The 16,120-nt window shown below is 44.0% G+C and overlaps 1 protein-coding gene across 1 annotated transcript; it reads left to right on the top strand.

The window, feature by feature from the left end:
* Positions 1-730: 730 nt before the first annotated feature.
* crip2 (cysteine-rich protein 2) lies at positions 731-13,796 on the top strand. The gene is made up of 8 exons (XM_027027308.3): positions 731-1,068; positions 8,302-8,396; positions 10,386-10,443; positions 11,302-11,436; positions 11,785-11,853; positions 11,950-12,044; positions 12,225-12,282; positions 12,521-13,796. The coding sequence occupies exons 1-8, from the start codon at positions 1,026-1,028 to the stop codon at positions 12,586-12,588; spliced, it is 621 nt and encodes a 206-aa protein (XP_026883109.1). The 5' UTR covers positions 731-1,025; the 3' UTR covers positions 12,589-13,796.
* The last annotated feature ends 2,324 nt before the right edge of the window (positions 13,797-16,120 follow it).

Raw genomic sequence — 16,120 nt, 5'->3', positions numbered from 1 at the left:
TATACTGTGGCTCCCACAAAGCTTCCGTTGCAGCAAGCTTATTGGCTCGGGAAAACTAGCACTGAAAGCTGTAAACAGAGGCTTTACTGTTGACAGCCAAAGAAAGACAGTGCTCAGAAAAAGGTTCTGGGAGAACTTCTTAAAACAATGACTGGCTTGAAAGATAAGATTCACTGGTCTCATAGACTGCTGTTGCTACTGACTGGGAAAGTTGTGCTGTGGGAATTAAATACATGATGCTGTTCTCTAAACTGGAACCTGCTCTCAATGTCACACAATAATAACAGTGTGTGTGTGTGTGTGTGTGTGAGGGAGAGAGAGAGAGAGAGAGAGAGAGAACATGGTGAATGGTAAAAGCAGTGAGGGGTGTAGGTCAGGGGTGGTGCGAGTGTGGGAGCAAACTATGTCTAAAAATAAAATTAAAAACAGGAAAAATGTGGATGGTCATTTTTGACTAGAAGAAAATTGTGTAAGGGACAAACTGGTAAAAAAAAAAAAAAACATTCAAATTGCAGTATGATCTAAGGAAACCAAGAAAGGAAATGCGCTAAGCATGGCCAAGACCTGCCAATATCATTCCCAGAGATTTCAAATAGTAATGGTCTGGCATGTGCTGAAGAATCCCTATTCATAAACAGTGAAAGGGGCTATTGTAGGACCCGCTCAAGGATGGAAAAAGCAAAAAAAAGCAAAAAAAAAAACCAAAAAAAACCAAAAAACGAGTGAGTGGAGAGCCCCATTTGGCGAGGATGACACAGACGGGCCAGGCCGAACTGTGAAGCACCAGAGAAAGCAGCAGACTGCGCTGGCGGGGTGCGCGCCTAACCCAGTGTCAGTGGGCGGGGCTATGCAAACGAGGCGCGACTCTCGGCGTGGGATGCGCGCGGGGTTCAGTGAAGTACTGGCGCGTGAGGGAATAAGACAATTGAAGCCCATCGGCACAGCTAGCTTAGCTTAGCTTATCTTCGTGATCTAATTTCATTAAAAAAAAAAAAAAAAGAAAAAAAAAAGAAAGTAACGTGAGCATGGCGTCAAAATGTCCAAAATGCGACAAGACTGTGTATTTCGGTAAGTTGGCTCATTCATATTTTTCCTTTGCATTATTTGCTTGTAATAATGACTCAGATACGACATTTTTTTGCTCAGAAATATCAACTAGCTAGCTGGCTAATCTGGCTACATGTTGGATTGCAAAGGTAGCTATCTTAAACCTCCGGTTTTACCTTAATAGTACAATTCACATGGTCGTGGGTAGCCTTGAAGGCGGTGATGAGACTGCAGGAGGGCTTCTAGAAATCACTCCAGCGAGTGTAAAGCACACTAGCATCCACAGAGGCGTGTTCTGTTATTGTCTGCCATCACCATTTCTTCTTTACACCTCGCTTTCAGAGTAATGCAATTTCAGACGCTACTAGAATGTGCAGTCCAACCTAAAACTACGTAACTGGAATTCGGACCTTTTGTTTACTTCCTCCAATTAGAATGGCATAACTTGCAGAAAAACCGCTTTGACACGGATTCCTACAATGCCTGCCAGTTTCCCAGTGTTGACACTAATAGTAGCTGTGCTCTGATTCTCTTTGTGATCTTATTTTAATCGATATAACTTATTTACATGTTGTCGGTTAGCTGAGGAACAAATATGGTTGTTTACGGGAGAGCTTGTATAGGAAGCTTTCCCCATTAGTGTGTTTTTATTTAATTTATGCAGTGTGTGTGTGTGTGTGTGTGTGTGTGTGTGTGTGTGTGTGTGTGTGCGTGCGTGTGTGTCTGTGTGCATATGCATTTTCCCCCGAGAACGTGGATGGGTGCCTGTCCAACTTTCAAGGGTAATGTAGCTAAAGAAATCAGCATAATGCCTCTGACCTTATTTCTGTCTTTTCGTGCCAAAAATTAAATCTTCCACGCCATTGTGCGCTATTGTATTTATCATTCTTTTATTCATTTGAATTACTGCCTGTTGGGCTAGCCAGAGCAGTACTGTTTATTATCCACCAGAGACATGGTTATCCCAATCTCCTGTGGAGGTCACTCACCACACAGTAACTCATGCCATCTGTAAAACTGTCATGAGGTAAGAATCAGTGGCCTGGATGGTAGCAGGGTTACATAACAGCAAGTGCAACTCTCACCGCTGTTCATCCTAATGGCTGGCCTCCAGTCACTTAATGGGGTGAGGGGGCCAACAGAGACAGGGAGTCCAGTAGTGTGTGAGGGTAGAGAAGCTTGCACGCCCTTGGACTGGACTTCAACCAGCGAGCTCAGACAGCTTTGCTGGTCTTTGCATCTGTTAATTTTTCCCCCACTGAAGGGTCCATGGGTGCATTTTTCTATGCCATTAGCATTGCAATTCTCATCAGTTGTTTTGGACTCCTCCACAGTGCGGTGTGTAGGGGTGAGTGCAGGGCATGTTACTGTGTGGTTCAGACTGTGGTCAGAGCGGTTTCCCCAAGGCCCCAGACTTGGGCCTAGCAGCCTTGTACACGTCATAGCAGAGATGGGTGGAACGAACACAGTAGAGTTTGCTAATATAACCCGTGGGGCCCAGGCTACAGTGGCTGCCCTCAGTTGTGGGTGTGCTCAATTACTCCCAGTGTGCTCAGTTACTCCCTCAGTTACTCCCTGTTTTGCAGCTCTGCTGATGAACTTGGATGTTTTAGTTCCAGAATGTCTGATGGTGCAACAACTGAGAGGTTCCCATTCATCCTTCATACATTCACTATCCCACCTAGATGACCTCGAGGGAGAGAAGAGCAATAGTCATTGGATACAACTGGTTTATAGTATAATATTTTGTATTCTTCACCTGTAAGGACTGACATGTTTAATATAAATAAATATAGAAATGTTGGCATTTTTGGCCATTTTATGTAAAAGAATTTATGGTGTTTTGAAATAGTCACAGTACTTGTGACTTATTTGATGTTTGGACTTTCAATGTATTTTCTAACATTGAACAAATAAGGAGTTTAAATAAACTGTGGTGATGTAAAATGGTTGGTAAGGTTCTGCCATATACTCTCTGTAATACCTGGTGGGTTAATGATATTTCCAACTGCCATTATAGGCTTTGTACTTTGGTTTTTTTTTCCTGAGAGTATTCTGTTTCATACGTTACTGGTGAGACACTGAGGGGAGCCTTCTGAAGATTTAAAGTAATAAAATGTTCACTTTATCTCCTTTTCAGTAGGAGATGCTGGAGCTGGTCTTGTGGCTGGACAGCTGTGTGCATGAACGTTGATGGAAAACCACTGTGTTGAACACACAGTCCACTCAATTTCACAATTTCATCTTCATCTTGGGTGGGGGTGGGGGGGGCAGTGGTAAAGATCATTTTAGTGAAATATTATTTGAGTTGTGCATCAGTGTTCACATTTAATAATAAGTTCCATAAACTGATCAGATTAACATCATAATAATACTAGTAAATAAAACTGATAATGTTTCTTTAATACAATAGCAATAATGAGGTGTATTTCATTGAGTGAAGCAGCTGGCAGAAATACTATAATATCCAGTGCTAGAGGTTCATAGGAGACTGCGGGAATCTGATCGTCTCCAGTGGGAGCTGGCTCGGGTTGTGCGGGAGGGGGTGGACAGGCCAGAGGGAAGGACTTTGGGGGGGGTGGAAAAGAAAGTAGAGTGAAAGAGCAAAGTGCTCTACGAACAGCAGCCAGCACTGTTCTGCGTCCTGAACAAGCCAGGAGTCAATGGACGACTGGTGACACGGATGGCCTCCGCTGTCTTTCTAACTGGCCCCCAGTTTCTTCTTTTATGCCTGCAGGACTTGCATTCCTGCCTGGCTGAGAGTGAGGTGGCCATCTGATCACTTCACACGTGGTGATGAGAGAGGACGTGTGTGCCTACGTCGGCCCTGTTCTCTTTTGTTCCCGTCCACGCATGGAAACCAGTTCAGCAAAACTCGTGCCTGTTGCACTTACATTCTTTCATCACCTAAACGCCATCTTTCCTTTCCGGATTGATGGTTTCCTGCCTTGCCTTATTGTTTTCTTCCTCTTGTGCCTTTTCTCTTTCTTTTTACATGCCACAGAGCATTATTATTCCTTCCTTCCTCATGCTCTCTCATGCACACCTTTTTGCTTCCAGTGTGATTGATTACCCTTTTTCTACTGGTCTGAATGTGCTCTTCTTATATAATGCCATTTCTTGACTTTGTGCGTCCTGTCCAATGGCATTGTGTAACCTGGAGGGATATTGTCACAGCAGGGCTTCTTTGTCTGTTCTGCAGCCTTCTCCTGTCTGGCATCAACCTGAACCATAGGATTATGGCATCTTCTCAAACCCATGAGTGTTATGGTATTGCGTAACGACTAATGTACATGGCCAGGTCTTACAGTAAACATTCTATTTTTAGTTCCAAGCAGTGCACCAAAATGCATACTTCCTGCCTCTGAATGTACTCTGATCAGAAATTTGGTCAGTTTTGCATTTAGTTTACGTTTGGAGCCTCAGACGCTCTTGGCCATTATACATTCATTTAGTGATATGACTGTTGCTCCTCTTCTTATTATTGTTATTATTACTTAGTTGACTATATGACCAAATACAACTATAGTGCAGTCTCCTTTCAATGCAGTTCTTATGTTGCTGGTTCTGTCACTATGCCGTAGCTCACAAAACAGCCAGCTGAAGCCTGCATTCTATTGTAATCTCACAACTCTGAAAACTGAGATTTGAAGACTTGTAATTGTTTGGGTGACTGAAGATTAGAGTTGTTTTACCGCAGCTAAGGGAAACTGCGAGGAAACCTTAAACGGCACCAAAAGCCACCGCCAGAAACCACCTAAGGGATGGGCCTTGAACACCCATGCAACTTGGCCAAGTTCATAAGGTTACTCAATTTGGACCTGGAGGAACCCTGGCTTTGCCTGTGGAAGAGGTGGCCTGCTGGAGCCAGGTTTGCAGTGCTGTTGCATCAGCCTGAGGGAGATGGGCCAACCAGCCAAGCTCTTCTGCACACCAGACGCCTCATGGCCACACCCAGCTCTATAGTTGCTCATGGCCACACCCAGCTCTATAGTCACATATTAGCAATGAAAGTTCCCCATCAGCTGCCAAGTTTAACATTTGTTTAGAGGAAGCAGCTGCCTGCATGCTTTTCCTGAGCAAGACCGAAGGCTGGCTGAAGCAGAGGTTGGTCAAGGTTTACCTTCATGGATACGAAAAGCCTTCACGGCTGATAAAGGCGAGGGATGTCGTTTCAGAACATGCAAAGGGTTAATAGAGGATGCAGAGGAAAAAAGAATGGCTAGCAGGTTTCCTGAGGCAGAAGCATATTCACCCTTTAGCTGCCAGTCATCCTGTGTGTGTGGAACTGCTTCTGTGTGTGGGCATGCCTGCTTTGGGTATAAGCACTTAAACACAACACAAATGTTCCATGCAGTAATCAGTGCTGAAATGCTGTTGTAAACCCAGCTGGCAAGCATACGAAGTGGTAGTGGACATCTAGAATTGGGAAATGTGGTTAGGAAAGGGGAGGGTATGCAGACTGAGCAGATAAGTGCATGTGGTGGTTTTGGATGTCCAACCTTTTCACCATTTTCACACCAGTATTTGTACACAGAGGAGGGAGATTAGTAGAGCATGCCAGGGGATCAGCTGTGCCAATGTTGTTGTAGACCTGGACACTGTTTATTTGTGATTACACATCTGTGTTCACTGAAAGCAGTGTCAGGAAGCGAGAATAGGCACCTGCCTTTTTGGTTATTTTTTGCCTCTGTGGCACAGGGTTGCTGAGGCTGATTTGTTACTGTTAATTATGGAACACCAATTAGTCCTCCAAAAAATGACCCCGTTTCAGAGCACCCCTTAAAAAGACCCAGGTCCTTGTTATCTTCTCACTCTCGCTACTGCCCATCTAATTATAACTACTCCTCTTAAACAATTAGCCCTGTCTGGATTATCACTGGCCACGGACAAATTCTTGAGACCAAATAAAGTAATGAATGGATATGTTTAAACAGACATCACTGTTTGGACATCTCTTTACTTGCACCGTTCAAAAAAGGAGACTGAAAAACCTAGAGAAACTTCCTCTCTGTAGCACCCCCGGCATAGTCCGACATCATGTTTACAGAAAAACTAATTTATTTGATGTGCAACAGATGCACTGTTAATGGTTATCACATTAGAACTGCGTGGCTTTCATTTTCTTGAGCAGGCATGGAGTTCCAGCTGAAGACTTCCGCAAACCTCTTGCGGAGGCAATGTTCACTTGGCTTCATCGGACAAAAATGACGAAATGGCGGACATGCTTCGCTTGCCATGTTGCACACATAGCAACTGGACGAACGCCACAGAGGAAAACACTATGCAACAAAGCCTCTGATTGGTCGAGAGTATGCCAAGGCTGTGAGTGTGCTAAGCCAGTAAGTGTGCAGCCAGTGTTGCACATACAGGTTTGCATGGATTCTGCTGAGATCTGCTGTATGTCTGTACCTCTCGGTCCCCTTTCTCCACTAGAGCCATTATGTTTGTCTTTGTGCTATTTGTGGACTTGAGTTTGTGAAGCTTTTTTGCGGAAGCTCTTTGCATGTCAAACCAAAGACGAACCCAAAGGAGAAGTGCAAAATCAAAATGTAAGTGAGGTGACAATCTCTTACCAAGACTGACATTTGCAGACTACAGCAGGGCGCAGGGGGACTTAAGAAATTAGCTTTGCAATTCAAAACAAGGTGTTAAGAAGCTTATCTCCTATCAGGTGTGCATGCTGCACTCAAAAACTCTATATATGTAGATAAAGGCCCACATTGGGAGGTCATGCATGACCCTATGGATAAACTTAAACTATCTGTCATTATGCAGCATGGTGCCTTGCTGCACTTCAATCCCAGGAAACATGAATGTAATGACATCTGAACTGCAACAGTGCCCTTACTTTCCGGGCTGATCGTCCAGATCTCTGTCAAGCAGGATATTTGTGCTTGTTTGTGAGTGACCACTTTGCCTACTCAGCTGATATTTTTACAGCTCCAGACTAAGGCAGGCCACAGTATGTGGCTACTGACTGTCTTGTACCATGGCGTGAGTGTGTGCTCAGTAACTACGGTCCAGGTACTAACCAGGTGCGGGAGACAGTATCGACTGTGCAGACTGCAGCCACCCAGACAGTGATCTAGCAGCCTCTCGCCTCTAACAATAACAGCAGCCCTATTAAGCGTCTGTATGTCTGCACTGTCGCATGCTGACTGGGAAGACTGGCGCGTCCTCCTGCCTTACAGGAACCCAGTCTCTGCCAGGCCATCTCTCTCAACGCTCCATGCACAGATTACCAACACGCTTTAATTTCCAGTGATTTATGCTGTCTGGAACTCTCTGTGCCAAACTTTCCATCCAGACTTCTCTACAGAACAGGTTCAGCTTTAAACCATCTTATCAAGCTACTGCCGTATTGCATTATTTACAGCTATTATAGAGAACTAACAGCAGACGTTTAGTTTCACTGTGCAGCAAGTCATATAAAAGCACATATGAAATGGTCAAACTGACCACAGGGTGCAGTGGGACTGAAAACAATACTCCCACAGCAGACAGGGATGAGGGGAGTTCTGGTGGAAATGGAGCCCCTCTCTCTGGCTGATTGTGCCCAGGCCTGATAAGACAAGGCATTTCCTCTGATGGGAGCAAGCTGCCTCAGCATGGCTCCATTCAGCATTGTGAGCAGGTATTTATAGTTAGAAGGAGTATTCTTAGGCCTGGGGTCCAGTCTGGGGAAGACGCCTGGGACACTGGGTAGAGAGGCATATCCAGAGAGGAATACAAAGGTCTCTGTGTGAGCTGTTGACAGTTGGCCACCCAGCTGGACTCCAGCCACAGGTTTTTCCTTTCTGTGTGCATCAAAGCATCCTTTTGTCATGAGTAAATCAGCAGCTTCCCCATTTTTATTGTAAATTGTAAATGTATATTTATCTTTAATTTAGAGTTTCTGGGTTTTTGTTCGTCCCTTTGGAAATGCTTAGAAGCTTTGTACTTTCTGGTGTTTTAGCCTACTGGCAGAAGGGCTCTCTAAGGGATTCATATAGTAGTTTATCCCTTGAATCGCTCCACTGCAGTGGTGGCATAAAAAAACGTCCCTTGAAAGGGTACGGGAAACCATGGGAACAAGATTAATTCACCAAATCTGGACAATAGTGTGAATAAAAGATTCTTAGATATCACCGAATGAAGTTAAATGAGATCCTAAAAAGACTAGGGGAAAAGTGGTTCTTCTGGAAATCACTCTGATTTAAAAAGACCCTCTCCCCTTCTTTCTTGCCCTCTCTCTGTCTGTTCCTCCACTAGCTGAAAAGGTGACCTCCCTGGGAAAGGACTGGCATAAGTTCTGCCTGAAGTGCGAGCGCTGCAGCAAGACGCTGACGGCAGGTGGGCATGCTGAGGTGAGTGGGGCGGACGCAGGGGGAGTGACGAGGGCGTGCCCAGCTACTCTTGGGCCTGTGCTGCCATAGATTCCCCTCCTTTGCAGGCTAGCAGGAAGGGCTGTATAATCGACTTTCTGACACGTCCGGTTTGCATCAGAGGCCCCGAGGCCAAGGAGCGCTGCATGTGCAGATACCAGCACCAGGCTTCAGTGCCCCAGGCGAATGGAACGTGGCAGGCTGTGCTGGGGATCGGGGGGAGGGATGGGGCGGGGGGGGTGAGAAATAATGGAAGGAATGAAAGCCCACGGTCCATTAAAAAGTCCTCAGGCAAATGACCTCGACAGCGGGAGCCATTCATTGGATAGTCATGCGGTTTCGCCCAAGCACGTGAGGCAGCACCCCCGTTCCTCCTGCAGTTAGCCAGGAGAGCGCTGCACTTTAATTAAGCGTTTCACCGCTCCCCTGAGGACTGTCTGCTGTGATTGCCTGTGATCCTGTTTTTGAGTCCCTGTGCTAATGAAATTGCTCTTGCTCCTCACATTCCAACCTCACGTGACATCAGTGCAGCTGCTTGCGGTGTCTAGATCACAGCAGGGAGCAAGAGGATGGGACGTTTCATGAGAGCCGAGGGAGGGTTTGGTCAGAGGCTCCGGCATAACGATAACCACATCACCAGTCCCACAGTGTCCTCCTCCTTTCTTCATTATGCTACCAGGACCTGGATCAGAGAAGGAAGCATCTGATCTTTACATTTAGAATAGGGCCTAATTGGATTATGTATCCTCTCCACAGACTCTTAAGTCTGTGCCCTGTTATCATGAAAATAAGAACAGACAGCCGGTGAACAATGCTGGACTTTTTTTGCAAAAGCTGGTTCAAGCCACTATATTCTGGAGATCTGATATTTGTCTTTGATGGCAGTAGCTCTTCGGAGTTCCGTGTGGACAGTCACTATGGGAGAGTTCCACTTCCTGTGGATGATGGCAGATGGTCATCCAGACATCACGCTATCCAGCACTGTTTCAGCATCTGAAGATTTATCATCTGTGGGGCATCGTCCTCCCAGGAGATATGTTGGGGCTCTGAGGTTTAGTAGGGGTGGTGTAGGGTGTCTGAGGGGTAACTATGGAGAAGACTTGGATATCAGACTAGGAACTGAAATTTGTGAGAAGTGAGTGGGTTAGGAATGCTAATCCATCACTTGTAGCTGCAGAGACAGCAGTCTCCAGTTCTGTTTTTGCTGCAGTGAAATGGGAGCTGATGATGTGGGAGTTTCTTGAAGGCATCTGTAGTGAAAATGAATCCCTGGCTAGAGTAGTAGCCTGGGAAAGCAATCACACCAGTGTACCATAGTAATGCCATTATTATATAGTGTGTTGTAGAGATCAGCCATTTTTTATTATCTATTTGGGAAGTCCTCGTGTGTAAGAAACTGCAGTGTGTCTGGCATTGTGTGTGTGTGGGGGGGTGTGTGGATTGATTGATTAATTGATTGATTGAGGTCCTAGCATACCAATTCCAGAATAGGACTCATAGGACTTACTCCTCACCTACCCTTGCCTCTTCTCAGTGCCTGCTCCCATGACAGACCCATTCAAGCAAACCTCTGACCAAGCAGTTCTAGACACACACACACACACATATACACACACACACACACACACACACACACACACAAACACACACCCCTATTTGTAGTGGTTTATGAATCAACAGAAGCCGTGTCCTGGTAACCACTGTCTGTGCTATCAGCAAAGGGGCATCAGTGCCAAGGGATAATAAGCCTTTCTATGGCATTTACACTCAAGTGGATTAGCTATGGAAGAACTGCATACAACCATCAATTTAAAATGGAAACCAAGCATACAGCCAAAATAAAGCCCCAGCCTGAGTCTTCGCACGTAATCTAGTAATGGATGGAAATGTGGAGGGTTTGTGCAACACTGTAAACAGTTGCTAAGTTCTTAATTCATGCCTTCATCACGTTCTTCTCCATCTTCTTCACAGCATGATGGGAAGCCCTTCTGTCACAAGCCATGCTATGCTGCCCTCTTTGGGCCAAAAGGTAAGAAGAGTTTATGACCATAGCTTTACTACGATAATGTTGGTCTTTTGTGGACTATACCAGATAAGCCAAAAACATTCCCCAAAAATTCCCTGAACTTAGTATTTTAAAGATTTTCAAGTCATGGTATACAGATGACTATATATGGATTTACTGTGCCATGATTTGCTTTCCAGGAAGTAGAAACTTTTTTTTTTTTTTTTTTTTTTTTTTTTTTTTTACTATATTTCATGTTGCTCTATTACTATGCCAATAACTAATAAATTGAAACACCTGTGATTGAGGCAGTGTGCAGGATAACGTGAGTTCTCAGACTACCACATCACAATTTAAATGCAATAGTCTGATCGTTTTTATGCATGGCGTGTCTCGTCAGTGCACAGCAGAGGTACTGGGGAGGGCAGCTGCTGAGCACACGCTGTGAGTAATCGGTGGACAGGAGGAGCTGGGGCCAACAGCCTGCTAGCATGACGTAGCAACTGTGGCTCAAGGGTGAGGGGTGGTCGTGAAAGGAAACAAAAACAAGTTAACGTCATTTTAACTGAGCTGCCTCGTTCATGCCAGTTTATGCCCATCTTCTGTCAACTGCAATAACATTTTCTCCATTTACAATTTAGTATGAGTGAGTGGAGCACCCTCTGCTGAACAACAGAGAAGGCATGGTTACAGAAACCTTGGTTGATAATATATATGGGACTTCAAACAGCAAAACAGCAGGCCTAAGTTTGGATATACTTCTATAAGTGTCTAATGTTATGCTGTACTTGTACACATTTCCTGGTCCGAAGGTCATGTCACAACCTTGATATTTACTGCGAATATGACCTCAGTCATGATCATGACATCTGGCTTCTGCAGGCGTCAACATTGGGGGTGCAGGCTCTTATGTGTATGAGGCGCCCGCCAACAGCAACCCGCCCTCCGCCACTGTGGACAGTGTGCCCAAGCCTGAGGATAAGAGGCTCCCAGCAGCCAGCAGGGCTCCATCTAAAGGTACCGACAGCCCGGCCAAGAGTTCAGGCCTTTGCAAGAGTCAGGCAGTGATCTTGACCATGAGTGAGCCTGTGCCTGCTCGTTGAGCTGTAAGAACAGCCCTAAGCTGGTATGTTTCTCAGTGAAAGGCAGCGATAAGAGACGTCCAGCAACACACTCTGGGGATGTGGGGAGTTGGCGGGAGGGAGCTGTCCTGCTTTTCCCACACTGTGGGCCAGAGGCCCGACATCCTGCATGCTGTTCGTTACCCTTCATAAGCATGGTGTCTACACAAGACACGGGAAGGTCACGAGAGTGTGTGTGTGTGTGTGTGTCAGCGCAGGCCCACGTGTGGTTTTCTCGTTTCAGCCGGAAGCGTCACCACCTTTTCTGGGGAGGCCAGCACATGCCCCAGATGTAACAAGAAGGTCTACTTTGGTAGGTCTTTGTCTTTTCCTAAAACATGGAAACATGTGACCTTAGCTCACGACAAGGAAAGCTTAAAAAAGCGACGCTTCCCCCCCCCCACACTAGCTGAGAAGGTAACGTCTCTGGGGAAGGACTGGCATCGGCCCTGCCTGCGCTGCGAACGGTGCAGCAAGACCCTGGCAGCAGGCAGTCATGCAGAGGTGAGCGAAGGAGAGCGAAGATTGTCTTTCTATTGTTAACAACTGTTTTCCTTTCCATAGTCCTAATAGTCAAAATGAGCTTTTTGATGTACCTTTCTTGCTTCAGGTTGTTTAATAGTGAACATTTTTTATTAACATGTTTGGGCATTACGTTTGTCTTTTGTTTTGCTCTTTTATCAGCATGATGGCAAACCCTACTGCCATAAACCATGTTATGCTGTCCTCTACGGGCCAAAAGGTACAGCACATTTTTACCTCTAGGTGGAGCTGTTGTTCAATTCAATAACTTTACCTCCAGCTTGCTGTGTAATAATGTGTTGCTGTGTTGTAATAATGAATAGGCCTACATCTGATTTACCTTTATTAGGAATTTTTATTAGGAATTTTGTTGCATGCATAATTCACATCATGTGTTTTTATTGTAAAGGGAACCTGGCCCTGATTGAATAGATTGCTTCATTATTGTGCTTTTTTAGGAGTGAACACGGGTGGTGTTGGCAGCTACATCTATGACAAGGAGCCCAACACAGAGGCCCAACCATGAGTTTACACCTTCACACTGCCCCTACAACCACACCCCCAGTGGCAGCTGCTACCACCAGCACACATGCTTCCCTGAAGAGACCAGTACTTCTGTGGACCTCTCTGCTGAAAAGTGATGCCACATTTTACCTCTCTGATTCTCTATCCTTATTCTGACTAAACCTGATCACCTTCTGTTCGGTAAACCCGACTGGCCCTGTTCCTGCACTCTATAGACCCTTTGTGCAATGTGCATGGCCTCTGGAAGTTCTTGCAAAGCAAGAGTTCTCTCAGTCTCCCTCCTACAGGTTTGAGAGTTCTTGAGTGAGCCCAGTGCAACTTTATCTTAACTGTTAGATCACCTGTTTGATTTTCTGTCTTTCATCTGTAATGTAGATGAAAGTCCACATCACTGCAGTATTATGATGTGTTTAATATCTAACACTTTATCAAAATTAAGTTGTGATAGATTTCACCTCGCCCATTTGAAGCAATAGGTCTGTACCCAGAACAGACCTTGGTTTTCAACAACCATAATCACAGTGTGTGTCTCCTGGATTGGGTGGTCTCTCTAATATTAATGACAGAGATTAGAGTTCTGGGCTTTTTTTCCCCTTCATATGCAAAGGATGTTTGAATGGTCTGTTTGACTAGCAGAGCAATCTCACCTTTGAGCCTCCTTGCACAGGAACAGCACAGGAGCTCGTTGCCATAAATCTCTGACACATTCACCAACCCACGCCTTCTGTTTGGCTGCCTAACGGCATTCCGAAGTCAGGATTTTAGATTTAGTCTAGGAATTCTGCAAAAATATATACCGTCAAATGAAGGAAACACAGTAAGGAGTTGAAGCTCGGGGGGTTGAGGGGTTTTGTGATGGTTGTCTAATGATTGAGGACATTGTACTAGTATTTATAGAGCTGTCCAAAAAGCAAAAGAAATTAATAAGATGTTTAATGTATTATGTGTGGTCTGAATATTAGAGAACCACCTGCATATCTTCTTGTAATGAAACTACAAGTGTTAAATTTGCCAGTAGGAATTAGCTGATAGGAGCCTTTTTGTTCAGCTTGACAACATATTCATATGAACATGCATTAGAACCTTTTTTTTGGTCTATTTTGCTGTATTGAGCTGAGTACTTCCAAAGACTGACTGCTTTTCACTGGATAGCTCGCACTTAAGTCCTGCTGTTTGTCTTTTTGATCCCATATTAAAGTTTATATATTACTTCTCTTTGCTTCGCTCATCTATCTAAGATGGTTTTATCAAATTATTGTGTTTTTATGGATATGTCATTAAAGAAGTCGGTGTAAATGGAGGAAACAGCAAAACAAATTTTAAGTCTTTCTTAGCCTGTAAATAAAGTAAATGACCAGTCAAAAGCTACAGAGTTGTACTAAAACATTTACGCCATCCCATTAAGTTTGATAGAGCATTATAAATTGTATATGAATTACATTTATTAGAAAGATTTATTCATTATAAACACCATGTGAGTGTGCAGTTAAAGACTACAGGCTAGTGGGCATGCAGTTTGTTAGCCTTCCAACATTTTCATGGTCCCTTATTGAACATAGAGGTGATGTTAGATGGTTGTTTTTTCCATGGCAGTCTACTCAGCCCAGACAGGTGGACCCTGTTTCTAATGAAGTGGCTGGTGTGTGTAAATAGTGGTTGAATTAACTGCCTTTAAAACATTACCATTCACTTTTCTGTCCATCACTTAGTAACAGAGGTCACCGTCCTCGGACGTTTTTATTGTGGGCATTCCTGTGTTCTGGTTCATCTGCTACATGGGGATTAACGATGAAGGACCTGCTATAAGTATTCTGTTGTTGACAGGAGTGCCATGATCACAGCAGGCTTCTGCTAGGCCTTTTTCCATCACGCCCAGCTAATACCACAAATCCAAGGACAGTCCTGCCAATATTTTCCCAGCGATGATGGGCGGAGATTTGAAAAAGAAAAGGATGAGGAAAATTCAACTGCTCTAGCCATGTTGTACAGGTTTTGGCAGGTAATTATAAGAATGCCTGTATCTTTGGCTAATATAAAGTTCATTGGTGGCACAAGCTTAAACGTTTTGCAACATTATAGGCTTACCACACATCTATAAGAATAAATGGTGAGAATCAAAATTACAAAGGAAGAGCATAAATTACAGTAACATCTTTGTTTTCTAAATATCAGAAATGTTATCTGTTACCATGAGCTATATATCTTCTGGCCCAGCCAAGGTCAGGTTCTGTTATCTAGATGTACTGGTTGATGCAGCACTCTCAGCCAAGCTGTGACGCTGGTGTGCAGTGCAGCTGTGTCTGATAAATCTGTACTAGTTCAACAATCACGACCATGCCAGTATCATGTTTGTTATTGCTGAGTTAGTAGAGGTCCACAATCTGACGGTCTAATGCTCAACACACAGGAGACAATCTGACTGACGAATCGTGGATGGCATCAGATGCATTACTCTGCCATACTAAAATAGAAATATATAAATAGCTAGCTACATCATAACCCCTAAATATGTAGCTAACTGCCCTGAAGGTACTTCAACACATTCTAGAAAATCAAATGTGATATCATTTATCATGTTACTTTAGCATAAAATATTGAATTTATAAGACATCCTGTTAAATGATGAAATATAAAGTCTAAAAACCACACATAAAAGCATAATGGCCAGTTTAAACTTAAGACAATTTATGTGTTTTTGTCCTAACACGACGCTTGGCATGATCCTGTGGCCGAAGTCTGTGGGCCAGTGTGCAGCACACGGTTTCACTGCAAAATACACGCCTGGATGTTGGCATATTTACTACTACTCAGTGATAAAATACTAAGGAAATAGAAGTCAATGAAAACAAATGGTAAATTACTATAAAAAGCTGTATTTATTTAAAAATGCAACTCGCATACTAGTGTAAAACTGATTTTCTGTTTGGACAAAGAAAGAACTGCTGATGCTACATAGTTCCGTTTAACACTCAAGTATACACATGCACACGTTAAATAAATGAAACATAGGACATTCCTTTGTGTTATATGAAATTCATTTTCTTACGTTTATCAAATTATGTAGATTATGTAGGGACCAAATAACGCCCCGTTCATCATATCGCAAAATACCAAATCAACTACCTTGATCACCACCACCTTTCTTCCGTAGCTGGCATGGGTCTATAGCTAGGAAGAACTGCAGTGTCTGTCTGAAACTCCACTATAATCCATCATCATACCCCAAAGGATTTAATGTCACCATATAGATAAAACACTGCACAACCTTACAATTGCATGCACTCTAAAATCAATGAACTCCTGAGGTATTGTTCCTAATGACTGTTCTTAACAATGACATTCAGTAGACTTGACCTCAGATGACTCGCGCGTGCACACACGGCGTGGGCCTTCTGATGGCGGCCGCCAAACGAAATATGGTAAGTTGAACCAGGATTCAGTTTGGAGGGCTTTGGTGCAGCTCCCACTGCTAATGAAGATCTAAACCACTCCAACTCTAAAGGAAGAAAGATAGACTCAGAGTTGAAACATAA

Source organism: Electrophorus electricus, chromosome 10 (assembly GCF_041902795.1).
Source record: "Electrophorus electricus isolate QZ-2024a chromosome 10, ASM4190279v1, whole genome shotgun sequence".
NCBI classification, from domain to species: Eukaryota; Metazoa; Chordata; class Actinopteri; order Gymnotiformes; family Gymnotidae; genus Electrophorus; species Electrophorus electricus.
This window is presented reverse-complemented; position numbering and strand designations above follow the sequence as displayed.

Coding starts and splice junctions, on each gene's coding strand:
- crip2 (XM_027027308.3), top strand. CDS start 1,026: ATGGCGTCAAAATGTCCAAAATGCGACAAGACTGTGTATTTCG. Junction 1,069..8,301: donor CGACAAGACTGTGTATTTCG/GTAAGTTGGCTC, acceptor TTCCTCCACTAG/CTGAAAAGGTGACCTCCCTG. Junction 8,397..10,385: donor CGGCAGGTGGGCATGCTGAG/GTGAGTGGGGCG, acceptor TCTTCTTCACAG/CATGATGGGAAGCCCTTCTG.